The sequence below is a fragment of the Ursus arctos genome, unplaced genomic scaffold (genome assembly GCF_023065955.2).
Source record: "Ursus arctos isolate Adak ecotype North America unplaced genomic scaffold, UrsArc2.0 scaffold_22, whole genome shotgun sequence".
NCBI classification, from domain to species: Eukaryota; Metazoa; Chordata; class Mammalia; order Carnivora; family Ursidae; genus Ursus; species Ursus arctos.
The window spans coordinates 5826183-5843136 of NW_026622897.1; the positions used below are offsets into that span (position 1 = coordinate 5826183).

Here is a 16954-nt window from a genome sequence, read left to right on the forward strand (position 1 = left end):
GCCCTCCTTACTACCCATCACCAGTCTATCCCATTCCCCCACCGCCCTCCCCTCTGAGGCCCTCAGTTTGTTTCTCAGAGTCCATAGAAAGAGATCCTCTTCTTGTACATCCCTAACCCCCTTTCAGTTTCAGTCCTTCCTCCTACCATTACAGCAAGGTGTGCTATAAGAAAGGAGCCAGCCTGTTACTGTGGAACCTTTGTCTGTAATTTGGAGATGTCTGCCTGGTAGGTTTCTGTTTTTGTTCCCAAGAGTTTATAGCATATTGTGATATTCAGTTCAGCTTATTGGTACATGGGCCCTCCTTCATATCCAGCATCCAAAATAAGACATCTGTTTACTCAAAATTGCATAAATCTTATCAACTGTGTGGCAAGTCTTTGAGCTGTTTATAATCTCTATTTTTTATTGTTAAAATGGGATTATGGGATTTTTTTGAAACACTGTATTATGTTTGAGAGGTGGGGTGGTGGTTGTTGGGTTGATGATCAGTAGAGACTGGGATTGAGGAACAGGGGCAGAGTTCGATGCTAATGTAATGAAGGGGTTTGACAAGGTTGGGTCATAGACTACAAAGACTAGAGGGAAGCTAGCCTGTGTTTTGCCAATTCCTAGAGCCCACCATGGGGCCTGGCACATAGTTGCTCAGCAGATGTTTGAAAGAATTAATTAATAAATCAGTGTTTCCACATACACTATTTTTCTCCCTGTCTTCATATCCTTGTTGGAGTTGTTACAGATTTAGATATTGAAGATCAATTTTTTTATGTCATTCTCATGAAACTGCGGAATGGGGAATAGATCAGAGAACCTTGCTTTGTTCTGAGTCCCTGGGAAGGATTTAGGTGAACTGGGGTTTTGTTTTTGGAAGGCAGGGGGTGTCTTCAGGGCCAAAAATCCTTGTAATCATTCTTTTACTCACTTCTATTGACCCAGTTTTCTTCCCCAAAAAAGAGTTTCCTGTACTACTGAAATAAGGTTAGATATCTCCTCCTGCTCTCTGTGACAGCTGGGAAATCAGTTCCTTACCAAAGTGATGCAGTTGCCTGAGAGTGGTTCAACCAGCTCATGTTTCCACCACTTCCTGAGTTGTGTTTCCAAATTTACAGATTTCCAAGATTGCCATAGAATGAAAATGATTTAAATACATAGTCACTGCTGATAAATTTCATACTTCATGGCATTTTCTTTTCTCGAAGCCAAGGACCTGTAGTTTGTGAGAAGGCAAAGAAGTATAATGACATCTATAAAAGGGGTATTTTGTACCTTGAAATGTGATTTTTCTGTTTTCCTATCTCTTGTGAATTTGGTTTCTGTTATCGAATTTCATGCTCTTCTTACATTTAATCATTCGTAGCATGGTAGGACTAAAGATAAAATTTTGCCTTCTTTTTGTGTCGCATAAAATAGCTTTAGGTACCACTCTGTCCTCAAAAATGAAATAGGAAAATGAAGGATTTAAAGCATTTGAACTGCATAAAATTAAGGGGGGAAGAAGAATCTCAATTACTGAATCTAATATATTAGATATACTGAATCAATTATATTTGCCCTCTCAAGTCCTTTGTCTTCATGTCTTGTCATTTATAGCATCTACAGTTTATAAATATATAAAGTTAGTTTTTCCTGCCTTAGCAAAGGAAAAAAATGTACTTTCTTCGTATATCCATTACCCAAATTTTGGATTACCACAAATTCTACTTCCTGTTTTTCTCCTCTATTTGAAGACTTATGTTTACTCCTTCCTCTTCTCAGATGGGGTGCTAACATAGCTTTTTAAAATAGGAAAGAAAAGTTGTCTCCTTTTCCTTGTGTTTCACTCAGTATTGAAAGTTCTGTTTACTTGCGTTGAAGCTCTGTGTCGTGTTCACTTCCTATTTTCAAGGTTTTAGATAGCCTTCATCCATCTGGGACTTGTAGTAGAAATCTTATGAGGAAAACTTAGCCCATTTGCATGCATATGTGAATTCTGATAGCCAGTTAAAATTTGAAATTTGTAATGTCCCTCATTGTCTTAATAAACTAACACTAGAATTCTGAAGCAGTGGAAAATTGTCAATATATTTTTTCTGCTAGGATTAAAACGGCTAGATGAAAAGGCCCAGAGTAGAGATTATGTTTACTTGTATAGACAGGGTTTTTCTGATTTGAACATATTGAGGTTATTCTTTGGAACTTTGAAGTGCCATTTTCAGATCATCTAATGTGTTGGGAGAAGGTCAGTTACTGAATAATTACAACAAAAATTTCGTGACTGTTAAATGTGGTTAATTATCTTTTTTTCCCTCTTCACAGAAGACTGGCAAAAACTAATTAGATAATGTCCCCAAAATGCTATCAGGAAAAAAAAATATGCTATCAGGATGAAAAGACCCATACGATAGCAGACCATTATTAATAATAAAAGGAAATGGAACATTTGTCTTAAACATATTGATAAGATAAAAACACTACGCATCCACAAAATAAGTATACTTTCTAATGGACTGGAGAGTGGGGAAGAGGTGTGCTAGAGTTGAGGGAGGGGAGAGGTGGTGGGGGGGTATGTTGCACTTGAGGGAGGAGAGAGATGTGCTGGAGTTGAGGGAGGAGAGTGGGGAGAGGTGGGTGGGAGGTGTACTGGAGTTGAGGGGGAGGACGCTGGCTCTGAGACTCGTTTTAGTCTCAGGTTCATCACTGAGTGGCTGTGTGATTTCAGACCAGTTACTTAATCCCTTTGGTTCAGGGTTTTTTGTTTTTTTTTTTGTTTGTTTGTTTTTCTTTCAATCTATAAAATGGGAAAAATAATACTTCTAAAGTTTTGTTAAATGGTTTTAAGAATATATGTAAAATGTCTAGCATACTGCTATTTCATTGAGAAATATTAGTAGGGAAATAAAAATCACAATAATGTGTTAATGGACACAAAGGTGTTTTTTTTTTTTTTTTTTTTTTTTTTTACGTAAGTTCAGTTTCATTACTGCCTAGTCGTTTGGTGTTTTATACAGCTGTATCTCATGTAGATGTAGTTTTAAAATTACTTTAAGCAGCTCGATGCTTGAAAGTCACTGCGACCTTTTAGAATAACAGAAAATACTACTCTGCTTAATTTTACCTTCCAAAACATAAAAACTTCCTTTTGTAGAAAATAGAACTAAAGTGTATGTGTAAGAGAGTGGAGAGATTACAAATATTACAAATACAGATATGTAATATTGTATTACAAATATGTGCACCCACAAACTAAAGCCAGCTCTCAAACTGAGAGTGACTGTGATCAGTTGTTAATTCTTTTCTTTAATATTATTTGGCTGCTTCTATCTATTCTGTAGTCTGCTAATGCTCATAGAAAATCAGTAAATGATGGCAACTTTTATGAAAAATTTGGATGCAAATGTTAAGAAACTGCCATCCATGAACTCTTTTTCCTCCCTGAGGAAGCGTTGAGAGTATTTTATTTTCGTGGCAGAAGAGCTCTCACAAGCCTATCGGAGAACCGGTTTGGGGATGGCATGTAATAGCAACTGTGTTAATTGGCTGCTTGTTAAAATAATACCAGGTATTATTTTCTTCTGTTATCAAAGTGTCGTCTGTTAAAGTCTCCAAACCCTGACATTTTCATTTTTATTAGGTTGTATTGGAACAAAGCACTAGACTCTTCATGGGAAGACCCAGGTTAGAGAACAGTTCTGACATCTGGTCAGCTTTTCACAAAGAGCAGGTCACATTGAGAGTTCTTGTTTAGCCTTCCTTTTCCTCTGACCTTGGTCCTGGGACTTCCAATCTTTAGAATGTTCCTCTGTATGATTGCAAATTGTTTAAGTTTTACCTGCCCTTTTAATTTTATGTTTTATTTGGAAGTCAAAGGAATACCCATTTTCTCCGAAACTGGGTTAGAGAAAGAATAATAACAGAAAGGAATAATTTAACATTATGCATTATTTAGGGGTGTGACACATTCATAGTTGCTATGTGAATGTGAATTTTTGTTAGTTTCCCTTAGAATTTAGCTTTCCTACTGTGCAATCCCAAGCTCTAGAAACTGAATCTATAAGTTCTGTGGACCCCCCCATCTCTTTGCACTAATTATTATTTAATCCCTTTTGAGACTTTCAGCATTTATGTTCGCAGTTTGTCCTAAAGGAGTCTATAAACCTAGATGAGGTGGATGGTAGCAGTTGGCCGTGTTTCTCAATGCTGGGAGCGGCAGAGCAGCCTCAGGTCTGCAGAGGACGCGTTAGACTTGGCATTTGAATCTGGAGAACGTCATGTACACGTACAACGTCATGGTGATGGGAGAGTGCCCGGGTTAGAAAACGTGTTAATTCTCATATTAATAAATGTTGTAATAGTGAGTCATGGTCATAAAAGGAAATTACTTGTTATTTACTCAACTTTTTACATTGACCTAGCAGTTCATTAAAATTTTTTATAAATATAAATTGTTGACTGTGAACTTTGGATCAAGTCTAGCCTATTTATTATTTCAACGCTTTGTTTTTGAAGAGAAAAAGAGGTTTTTTTATTTCAAACAAAATTTTTGGGGAGCACCTGGGTGGCTCAGTCGGTGAAGCGTCTGCCTTCAGCTTAGGTCATGATCTTGGGGTCCTGGGATCGAGCTCCGCGTCTGGCTCACTGTTCAGCAGGGAGTCTGCTTCTCCCTCTCTCTGCCCCTCCCTTCCACTTGTGTGCACACTCTCTCTCTCTTTCTCTCTCTCAACTAAATAAATCTTAAAAAAAAAATTCTTTTCAACTTTAGCTGGGTTATTTTGTTTTGAATTTTAATATTGTACACACTAATTTTTTTCTTATTTTAAAAATGTTCGTGTTGCATTTTCTGCCTATTTTATGATCATTGGAAAACTAATAGGGCAATTATAAAACAATGTAATAAAATAACATGTTTTGTAAGAATGATCTTCCATTGTTTTTTGTTTCAGAAAATGTTGCTCCTTTTCTAAGAACAGATTTAATATCCTTTATAAATTTTCCTTTTAGAGAAAAAGGGATATAGTCACTAATGCATTTTTCCGTATTTATTCTAATAGCTGACATTGATTATGTACTAGTCACGTGTCAGACATTGTACCAAGCACTTATGCATAGTATTTTATATAATTCTTATACCAAGTTTATGAACTGCGTGTTCCTGTTATCTTCATGTTTCATTGACAAAATGATTTAGAAAATATAAATAAGTTGCCCCAAATTGCACAGCTATTAAGTGGTAGAACTGTGATCTGATTCCACATCCGTTTGACACATACTTAACGATTACTTATGCCGAGCTCACTGTGGGCACTCAGAAAATATTTATTGAAAAATGAATGTCAGGTGTCAGTTGTCTTTAAAAAAAAATGTCAAGAATGTGTAGTCTGATTTACACGTAATAAACAGAAGTTTATATGCTGCTAATTTCTCCCCTTTTTTGTAGGAGAAAAGACTGAAGGAAAGGGAAGCCAGAAGAGAAGCCAGTAAGAAACAAGCAAAGGTAAGGGATGATATTTTTTATGAGAAAAATGTTGTTAACATTGAATGGGATTTAAATACTCTGCTTTTCCAAATGCCTTTTATATTTCCTTATACACCATGATGTTCAAATTGGATATAAGTCCGTGTGTGCCTGTCATTTACTTTCTCCTACTCATTTCTTTCCTCTGTAATACAGGATGGAAAATACATAAGATAATTTGCTTATTGGCCATTGTCCTACTCCTGCCACCTTTTCCCATTCTGTTTTGTGCTTATTAAATATGGGAGATGGTTGGCTTTGTGGGCCAAGCTTGACAGGATTTTTTTTTTTTTTTTAAAGATTTTATTTATTTATTTGACAGAGATAGAGACAGTCAGCGAGAGAGGAAACACAAGCAGGGCGAGTAGGAGAGGAAGAAGCAGGCTCATAACGGAGGAGCCTGATGTGGGGCTCGATCCCATAACGCGGGGATCACGCCCTGAGCCGAAGGCAAACGCTTAACCGCTGTGCCACCCAGGCGCCCCTAAGCTTGACAGGATTTTAAACTCTGCCATCCTTTGACTAGGCAGACAGCTGTGTGGACCCAACTTGATAATAGAGAACTCTGAAAGCACTGATTGCTTCAACTCCTGGGATCTAGAGGCAAGAACTCCATGTCATGTGCCTTCACTATTTGCTGTGAACAAAAATTTTCAGCAAGTATATATGCACAGTATCACTCATATATGTCCAGTTGAACACCATCCATATGCAGCTATAATTTTTATCTGGTGTGTTTGACACTGAGAAGGGCTCAGCTTCTACATTCTGAGGGCATTGAGTACAAATGATTTGCTAGAACCAGGACCCAGTAACGTATGTCATTTCTCATGCCGTGTCTCATTGTGCTATGCCTGACTAGCCATGATTTCTTCTTGGCAGTTAGCAAAGATCCGACTCCCTTGAGTAAGCCCATAATATTCTTTGTCATTTTTTCCATGCCGGCCATAGCACTTAGAGAGCAAGTCAGAGATGATAACTCATTTTATAGTTCTGAAGTGGGAAGCAATTACTCTGCAGTATAAGATGAAAAGACTGCTTATATTCAGTATTAAATATCACTCTGTCTTCAAAGGTGCCCGAAAACGAGAGCTGTAGTATGTGCGGCCTGACTGCGAAATCAGGTGGTGGGTTCTGCATGTGCTTTTAAAATGCAGACGTGCACTGTCACGGCATAGAAATTACATCTTAGGGGCTTTAGTGGGAAAAATTTAAGAAGAAAACTTTAAATCTAACAAAAGCATTTGATATTTATGAATATTGCATGCTCAGCATAAAACTAAACTTATTTTATTTCACTAAGAAGCTCTCTCACTTCTGCACATAAAATTATAAAATGAAAGATGTAGTCTGGAGCCAGAAGAAAACATGCTTACTGTATTTCCCTTGTGCATATTCATGCATATTTGTGCATATTACTAAAACGGTTTGTGTTATTCTTTTTGACATTGTAACGTTCACGTGTGTGGTGGTTTAAGTCATAAATTGTTCTCACCCGTGGGGCTGCCTCTTGTGCCCCTTCGTTCATCTTTCTATAAAATGGCGTATGTGTGTATTTGGTTTTGATGCTGTGCCAGCTGGGACATAAACAAGAAAACTGGCAATGGCCGTCAGTTCGGTTTCCCACTGGGGCAGATCTCAGGTGAGCTCCTCAAGCCAGGCCCACCCTTCCATTCCCCACCCCCTGAAATGTCTGTCATCTATTTGTTCCTGACATCTGGGCATTAGGACACCTCATTCTGTCCAAGCTCTAAGGCTTGTACTGGAAACCCACAGAAGAGGTTCTGCAGCTGCCATGGCTTTGCCACTAGGCCAGGAGCCCTCAGTAGACAGAGGCTGTGCTTTAGTAATGCTCACAACGGCACTGATCGCTCACAGGGGGCAGCCCTCTTGTAAGAATGATCTTAGCAGAGGGATGAGTGGCCGGGTTGTAGCCAGGACTCAGATATTCCACGAGACACCAAGGACTGGCAGCAGGGACAGATTCAGGCTGACTGTTGGAGCCCTGAGGAATTAGCTTGGCTCAACCTTTTTGCAGCCCACTTCTTTTCAAATGGAAGTGGTGGGATGAAGACTCCCATGGCTTGTCAGGTGCCCCTTTGGAGACCCAGAAGATATCGATAGCGACTCTGTAAAAAGGGGTGATGGCCCTGTGTTCTGTGATGTCTAAGAAGAAATACAGGGTGTGAATTATGAGGTGTCCTTATTGTCTTTGTACATGTGCTTTAAATGATGGATAATTTGGTTTTAAAGTAAACTTTATCCTCTCTTTAATATATTTCCACATAATCATTGTGTGATTTGTGGCTGTGCCTTCTGAGGTGCTTTGGTCAGCTTCAGGCTAGAGCATCTTTTAATTACTGAACATACAAGATAGCCAAAAGATGCCTTAGTGGTGAAAGGAGGTGGTCTTTGTAGACCTACTGTACCAGGATGTGTCGTCTTTCCCATTTAGAGATCTGTAGAGAATCAGTGCACAGCAGCTGACAGTGCGAGGAAGGGAGACTCCCATGGCGCTTTTGACCTTGTTTTGTGCTTCATTCGGCCAATATCATGTTATATGAGGAGGAACGTAGAAGACAGAGTATTATTTTCAATTGGAAAAAATAGTGTTCGAATGAAAGTTAATGGATTTGTCTTTATTTCCCCCCAAAAGTGAAGGCTTAATGATAATGTGAGGTTTCAGTTTTATAAATGATGGTTGGTGGTTATCTCTTCCGACATAGAAAGTATTCCTAAGAAACATTGCTTTGAAGATGGAAGTGAAATGAAGTTGGAATGGACCTCTCGGGAATCTGATGCTACTCTTTGTTAAAGATAGGTCTGAGATTCACATAGAAAATGTGACGTGCAGTGCAAGAGGGGGAGGGAAGCATGAAGTTGAAACCTTTGAAGTTTTCTGGGTGCCCAGGGCTTAGTGATCCGGAAGATAGAAGTCTTTGGAGTATCAAAACTTTGTTTAGCAGAGAAATATTTGAACTGCAAAATGGACTTTTTACTTTACCAGGATGTTGTGTGCTCTTATAACTTAGAAATTTTAAACTGAGATGTGAAAAAGACAGTTGTAGCAATGATCAATAGATCTCATTGCTCTTTAGGTTCAGGGAGGTGACATAATCCTGGAAACATAGCTTCACCTAGTCCTTCAGCTCGATTTCCTCATATCACTTTGATGGTCACAAGTGCCCGTACCAACTTCTAATGTCTGGAATGATTTTGCAGAAATGTAAAGAAAGGAACAACAGTGCTGAAACTTGAGGAAATAGATCCCCAGAAATATCTCTGTGCTATGCTGCTTTTGAACAGGAAGTAGAAAGTTTGGTAAAAGTGAACACTGAGTGTGGAGGAATAAAGAGTAGGGAGCAGCTCAGAGGCAATTAAACACTGGGAAGTTACGTGTTACCTGATTATATTACAGATGCTTATAGTTATTTTTTAGGTGTGGGGAAAATTATATCAAAATAACTAAAATAATGTCCTTTGTTTTGAGGTTGAAGTTTATAGTCGTAAACTTTAGCTTTATTTTCTCTGATTTTTATTGCCTTACTTAAGAAGGCCATAAAGTGACCTGGAATACTTTATTTATTTGCTTAACAAATAGTAGACTTAGGAAACAATGTTTTGGATACCTGAGGTGGTATCAATTAGTTCTTTGAGGTATAAGATCCAAAGAAGTAGGAGTTGTGTAACTTTAGAATGTGAGTAGGCCTGAGAGATGGTCTGGACTGGTTTCCTCATCTACTGGTCTGTCATATCTTTCTCTCTGGCCTCTAATAGTTTTACACAGCTAAGCTGTATTTATTCATTCTGAGAGGACCTTCTTTTTTTTTTTTTTGGCTTTGGAATATCCTTTTATTTATGAAATAATGATGATTTTTAAAAAATCATCATTACTCGACAAAGTAAAAACCCTCTGTCAATCTTTTGAAATCTTTTTTGAAATTTTCCTGGTTCATGACATTTAAGAGTGTGGCCTCCAGTGATCTACTCCAGTAGTTTGGGTTGTTAACAGTACACTGAGTGCTTATAGGTGTTCTGTGGAGGTATTTGGGGTAGGACCCTGGGCTCCCATTCTGACTTCAATCAGAGCAGCTCCATTTTTTCCTTCATGTATACTTAGCTTCCAGGGGAGTTTGTGTTTGAAGTAATGGCTCTGCTTAAATACATGCATACTTAATATCAAATACATGAAATCTAGGAGCAAATAAATGACTCACCCCCGGTCACTGGCTTCCTCGGGCACAAGTGGTAAGTGTACTTGGGCTCTCTGCATCCTCATTCCCTGTTACTGCTCCATGCTCCTTTGATATGTTACTTTTTACCCCTTTTATTTTATGTGATTTTTCTTTAAAACGAACTTAACTTACGTACGTGTGCTAGCAGCTGTTCATAAAATATGGTTAATAGCAAATCTGTGAAGAGAGAACTGTGAGCTGACACTAGGAAGTGGGCTGTCTCCATGTTGCTGGGTGACCCCTGACGTGTTGTTTCCTCCTCTGGCTTCTTCTCACCATGTGTAAAATGAAGGGAGTATATGACATAGTCACTTGCAATCATATTTACATTTTTGTATTCCCATATAATCTTGATCTGAGCCGAGATATGTAACAAAAATGTATGCATTGTACTCAGCGCAGTTCCTAATATGGGTCCTCAGCCTTTCTCAACATTCGTGGAGAACTCCTTTGTTTTCTCTCACGTCTTACTGCAGTCTTCTCTGCTGAAGGATTATCTTTTCTTACAGAGCTACAGATAGACTTTAATAAATGTTGGTAATGGTCATTCCGAGGTCTTAAGCCTTTGCATTTATTCCTTTTTGGCAGTATTTTATTGATTGACATCAAATTAAAATTTTTCATTTTGGGGGGGAAATTTCTCCTCATTCCATGTATTTCATATAGCCCTTGCTTCCATGTATTTCATATAATCCTTGCACCCCCTCCCCATTTTTCTCCTTTTCTGGCATTTCATAGTTTTGAAATTTTACTGGTCTCTTTGTTTTTAGTATGGTTAGGATTTCAAGGGCTCTAGAGGGTCAGTTAATTTTGAGCCAAACAACTTTTGATAAAATTAAAAACAAGATAATGGAAATGTAAGTTTGTTTATAGTCCCAGTTCCCAGAGAAAGCAAAGGTCCTCCCTGAAAGTAAATTGCTCTCACATTTGAAGGGACTGAACCCTTCTAGGCTGCCCTTTGCTGCCCTGATACAATCACTTATTTAATGGTGACCTAAATGAGTCATTCTCTTTCTCTGAGCAAACTGCTCAAATAATACCTTGTTTTAGTGCTATAATAAGACCCATTATGCTGTCCTTCTACTTTTTAAATAGACAACAGAATCTTTTAGATGACATGCTTTTTTCCCTTTAATATCTATCTAAGTGAGCAATGAAAACCCAAATAGGTTTAGCTTTTATTGTGATTCTAGTGTTGGTTGGGTTTGCGTGGATATTAATGTAACGTCTCTTTTCTTTTCTTCTTTCCTTTCCTTTCTTTTCTTTTTTTTTTCTCTTCTCTTCTCTTCTCTTCTCTTCTCTTCTCTTCTCTTCTCTTCTCTTCTCTTCCTCCTCTCCTCTCCTCTCCTCTCCTCTCCTCTCCTCTCCTCTCCTCTCCTCTCCTTTTCCTTCCCTCTCTTCCTTCCCTGCCCTTCCCTTCCTTCCCCTTCTCTTTCTTTCTTGATAATGAAGAAGGGGATTACTAAATTTGAACTTTTAACTGTCCGGGATCATTTAAGAGAAGCTTTCAGTCTTCCATTGTCAGAGAATTGTCCTCCAGTCATGAAGATTTAAAGTTAATTCTGGAAGAAAGAACAGTTCTGGTTATAATACCTTCCACATGGTGAATACATGCTGTTCTTTTAAGACTCAGCTTATGGGTCTTTCCTTTTATAAACACTTTTCTGACCACCTCAGATAAAATGGACCTCCGCTTTTCTAACTCCCACTTCGGTGTCCTATATGCAGCTTCTGATGGTTTATGGCACTTTACGTGGATGTGTGTCTGTCTTTCCTGCTCAGCTCTAAGTCTTGTTCTTGGTGTCCTCCTCACAGTGCTTGTTTCATGATAAGCACTTGATAAATGTTTGAATGAATGACTTGAGTGGGTGAAGGAATGGCCTAATGGGATACAGGGCGCAGACTTAAAAATTCTTTTAAAATCTTGTTTATTGGTGTAAAATATACATAAGATTCACTATTTTAGCCATCTTTAGGTGTACTGTTTGGCATTGATTACATTCACATTGCTGTGCAACCATCACCCCTACCCATTTCCAGAACCTTCTCATCTGGGACGAAAATCTGAACCCATGAAAAACTCACTCTCCATTCCTGCCTCCCCACTCTCAGCCCAGAATACAGACCTTTAAAGAAAAGACGCTTATATTCCAAATCACTACTTTTCAAATGAGAAAGTGAAGAGTTTTTATGAAGAGGTGATTCTTCCAAGATCTTACAGTTAAATAACTGGCTAACCTCCAGGTCTCTGGGTGCTTATGTATGTGTTTTCATTCTGACTTAAACTCCCTTCCCTCCAATATAACAATATAAGAAATACCAAAGAGCACTGCGTGTAGTTTAGAATTTTATTACATTTATTTAAGGTGTTATGTATAAAAATATAACAGAAGCAAGTTATCAATACTATCAGTCACAGTCTCAACACTTATTAAATACTATAAGCCAAGTAATACTGAAAGTTTCAATAACATCAGTGTTAAATTTATCAAAAAGATGTTTGTAAAGAATATCCCCCCCCTTTTTTTTCCTGTAGAATACATAGGAATTGTAATAGGAACATGAGTTTGGGTACAATTTTTATGGACATTGTAAAACATAACAGTAATCAGTAGCCGCTGTCATTCATTGATTACGTGCTGTGTTACAAATACTGTGATTAAAGGCTTTACGTGCGTTATTGCTTTAATCCTCACAAATAGCACTGTGAGTTAACTGGTGGTATTATCTTCATTTTATAAATGAGGAAGCTGAGGCTTAGGGAATTTATGCAGCTTTCTGAAGATCACATAGCTAGGATATAGCAGAGCCTAGACCGATGTCTGCTTTACATGACTTCAAAGCCTTGACACTTAAGCATGGGGCTGTGCTGTCACCTCATTTCCAAGGCAATAAAGAGCATAAAGAATATGAGGAACTTAAAAGCTAAAGCAGACATTGAAAGTAAACAGATTTTTCTCCTGAAGTCGCTCTTTTTATCTACACTTAGTTCCATCTTATAGTAGGTACTAAGAAACAGAACAGTTAGTTATATAACCATTGACTGGTATAGGGTTAGGGTTAGGATTTCCTGTTAGTTTCTCTATATCACCATAATCCCAGTAACAATGTCTTTTCTTATGAATGAACCATTATGAAATAAATTACCATTATTTTCAACCATGGAGGTCAGTTGAACATGCCACATTCTCCTTTACTTCTTTTATATAAGCTTTTCTCTCCCTGAACTGTCCTCTCCTTTGTTGCTTTTTTCTTCCTAGCACTGTTTCCCTTTTGAAGCCTGTCCTGCCCCCTTCAGGCAGATTTAGGCATTTCTTTCTGCTCTACTATACTTTTTGTACATTATTTTGCCTTGATTCTTAGTGATTTTTGTCTTTCTCATTGCTAACCTGTAAACTCTTTGAGATCAGCACCTGAGTTTTTTCGTAGTAGCTGGCACATGGTAAATCCTTATAAATTTGTATTGAATCAAGGAAATGCAGGTGTATTCATTCTTAAAGTTAGCATTTACCTGTTAATGCTGTCAGTCACAGGCTCCTTAAAGCCCAGGGGCTGGACCCATAGAATGCAGTGGAGTTGCACCATACCCATTTAAATTTGTGCCAGACTGGATGCACCCATTGGCGCCCAGGGCTCTTCAGATTGCTGCTCCTTTCCTCCCCCATCTTGTTGATTTATCACCACCTCAAACAAATCCATTAACCTATACTAAGGTTATAGATCTTAATATTAAAACAGAACGTAATGAATTGTAGGTGGTCAGCATCTCTTTATTAATATTTGACCAATATTCTGTTTGCTAGAATTTAATAATCTTAAAGGTTGAAATGTTCTGATACGTACCTATGGTTTTCCTTTTCTTCCCTTCTTTTATCTAATTTAGAATATACAAAGCTCCTGTATCTTACTGGTGATAGAAGGGGTAGTCTGTAGCAGTTTGATCCTGACTTTCACTTTCCTTGCTGACTTTGGAGCCTTAACTTCATAGAAGTTGTAACTTCACTCTGTCACCTAGTAACCTTGCTCATAAATATTTGTTGATCGACCAAAACAGGGGATTCTGTTAAAACTTCTCTGTTGGCAGTGTCATGATGAATATTGTATTTGGTGGTCTTGAACATGGTTTGCCTGAATAATTACAACCTAATTCAAATGTGGTTAGACCATGAGAAAGCTAGGACTCATATCCAGGTCTCTCTCTACCTCCTAATTTATAACCACTGAGAGCTGAGCAGCGGGTGCTAAATTAAGGGTGATTGTAAACCTGTACTTTGCAGGTTGTGAGCCCTGAGAACAAGATGGAATTTTTCAGAAAACAAGTCAGGCTTTGTTGCTTTTAAACTTGCAATGCAAGACCAGGTTAATTTGAGACAAAAATTTTTGAGACAGAATTTTAATGACTGATTCAGGTGTTTCGTCTAATACTTCTTAAAGAATGTTGTTTTTTTTTTATAATTCATGCAAAATAAAATGTTATAACCAGATAACATTTTAGGAAAAATAGTCTCAAAACACATTTGAATAAGATGCCCAAAAAAGCACTCATGTGCTCATGCTCTCTCTCACTTTCTTATACATATATGTGTGTATATATATATGCGTGGGTATATATATTTGTGGGTTGTAGGTACATACTTATATGCATATATATTACCCCTTTCTAGATATTAATAATAATTGTATTGTTTAATGCTCTAAAGGACTCTGCTAATTTGGGGGGGGGGTCATTTTAGGTTCATTACAATACATTAGGACTCTGACTTCAGATTGGACCAAAACAGAATAAGTCAATCCCCATGATGCCCTTTATCCTCAGTTGTGCTTTATTTTGCTTAATCTCTAATTAGAGATAATTTGACATTTATATGCTTGAGTTGGTGGTTTGTAGATATATCTTCTCTAACAGAACAAATTAACTGTCTGAATCATTGTGGTCAATTGGTAATTGTGTGGTCATTAGCACATACCCTACTTTGTAGAAACTGTTGTGAGCATTGTATGTGTGTGTGCCATCATGATTATGGAGGCTGATTCTTAGAATCATCAACCCGTATTTTTATATGTATTACCATTCACTAATGATGTGCATGATAACTTTGGCTGTAAAGCTGTTCATGTCTTTTGGGAGATTATACCGTCGTAATTTCTTACAGTATACAAAAATCCCAAATTACTGGGGAATAAAAGTGCATGTGGGTCCTTTCCTCCTTTCTCGTTAAGGTTTTGCTTCACAACTCTGAATCCTTTCGTTTATACTAGGAAATAGAGAATTACCATATATCTCGATTTTAATGTTTCTCAGAGTGTGGTACAAGAATCTGTGTGGGTTCTCCATGTTATTGCTAGAGATTTTTTCAAATTCTCATAAATACCCAACCTTGGCTATCCTAAGACTGAATTATTTGTATCATATATATATATATCAATATCATATAAATATATATATCATATATATGATATATAAATAAATTAATTAATAATTATTTAAAAGTATGTAAAGGCTCTTAAGATGATCAAAAATATGACTTTATATTGCTAAATTCATAGTACCTTCTTGTCTTTTCTTAAATGACACATCAAATGTAGAATTGTCACCTTGTACCTAGTTTCGTGTTCAGTGTCCTCTTCTATCAGAAGAGATGGAGATAAACAGAATGGTGTGTATACAGCATCAGCCATACTTGTAGCACTTCGTCAGAATTTAAGACCATCAGTGGCAGGGAGAACAGGGAGGAGGAAGAGCATGCCAGTATTTCTTAACAGGAAGGCTGTCCTCAGTCTTTTAAATGAAGAAGTTGGGAAAAGGGAATAATAGAAACAAAAAAGAAATGGAGTACAGGAAAAAGAAAACGGGGATACGTTTTATGCTCAGTCCAGAAGACCATTCCTGATTTTGAGAGAATGGGTGAGAGAATGAAGCTGATTCCTAATTTTCAAATATTTCTGCTATCCACTAGTGCTGTGTGAAATACTTTTTTTGTGAATAAGGAAAGCTCTTTTGGGGGGTGAACTTTAACTTGCCGTGGTGTTGTGAGCGACCTATAGAGCTGCCAAGCTTTCCTGCCCCTTCTCGAAGCCATAAGACTTGTGTTGGAGAGGACCGTAAGCCAGTGTTCGAAAGAGGAAAGTGGCTAGAAGAATTTGTTCCTGGAGATAAGCACATATACTGAAAATAGCATTGAGGACTTGTTTTTCTCACTGACACCTTTTTTTTTTCTCAGTCCTTTAATGAATTCTATATGAAATGCTTTGTGACCGTGAAGCTCTAATTAGCTAATCTTATTATTGTTATTCTTGGCAGTTATTGTTACCAGCAACATTAATTCCTGTTTGCCATGGTTTCTTTCTTTGGGTAAAGTTGTAGCCAGGTGTCTGCAGTGTTTTGTGCTGGAATACCTTTCCCCTTGCATAGTAGCTCTTTATTATTCGTATATATTACAAGATCCAAAGGTTTCTTGACTTGAAGAGAACTCTAGAATTTTTTGTTTATAGACTGTGTTGTAGATTGTCGACACCATCACAGTGTTTCACCCTTTTCCAAATAAGTGGAAGCATTACTGTCATCTGACGGTGGCAAAAGCTTTACTACAGAGAAGCCAGTTAAGTGACTTGGTTAAGGTCAGACACCTAATTTAGAAGGTTAAACAAAGCCTCTGGTTTCCGTCTCAGGACCTGAAAGGCAGAGGTCTTCTGGTACTTTTGAAGGGTTGATCTGTTTTCTGTCCTTCAGATTGTACGTTAATAAATCTCAGCCTGATTGCCTTGAGCATTATCTGCAATGTTCAGGAGAGAGTGGTATTAAATTATGAGACCTGGAACTTAACTGTTTCTTGTCCTAAATCACTGTACATTTAGGTGCAAAATCACAATATTCCCCTAAGCTTTACTTTTCCTGATGAACAGCACAACTCCTTGGGAGAGATGTTTGGCAGTGTCTGCAAAGCTGGACGTATGCCTACCCAGGGCCCCACACTTGCCTTCTTAGGTATAAACCCAAGAGGGATGCAGAGATGTCTCCTAAAAGATGCTCCTAGAGCAGCACTGTTCATAATCCTCAGAGTCTGGAACTAATCCAAATTGTAGAGTAGATAAATTCTGCATATGGATACAATGGGAAAATATATACAGTTATGTTACTACCTGTCAAGGACCGATTTCACAAATATTGAGCAAAAGAAGCCAGACACAAAAGAGTAAATACTATAGAATCCCATTTATATAAAATTGT

The 16954-nt window shown here is 37.8% G+C and overlaps 1 protein-coding gene across 1 annotated transcript in view; it reads left to right on the forward strand.

Moving 5' to 3' along the window:
* DDX10 (DEAD-box helicase 10) overlaps positions 1–16954 on the forward strand; it is a 257415-nt gene that overhangs the window by 150261 nt on the left and 90200 nt on the right. Inside the window, exon 16 of the mRNA XM_026505809.4 lies at positions 5414–5470. Coding sequence (XP_026361594.2) covers positions 5414–5470 — 57 coding nt within the window. The remainder of the gene's footprint in view (positions 1–5413; positions 5471–16954) is intronic.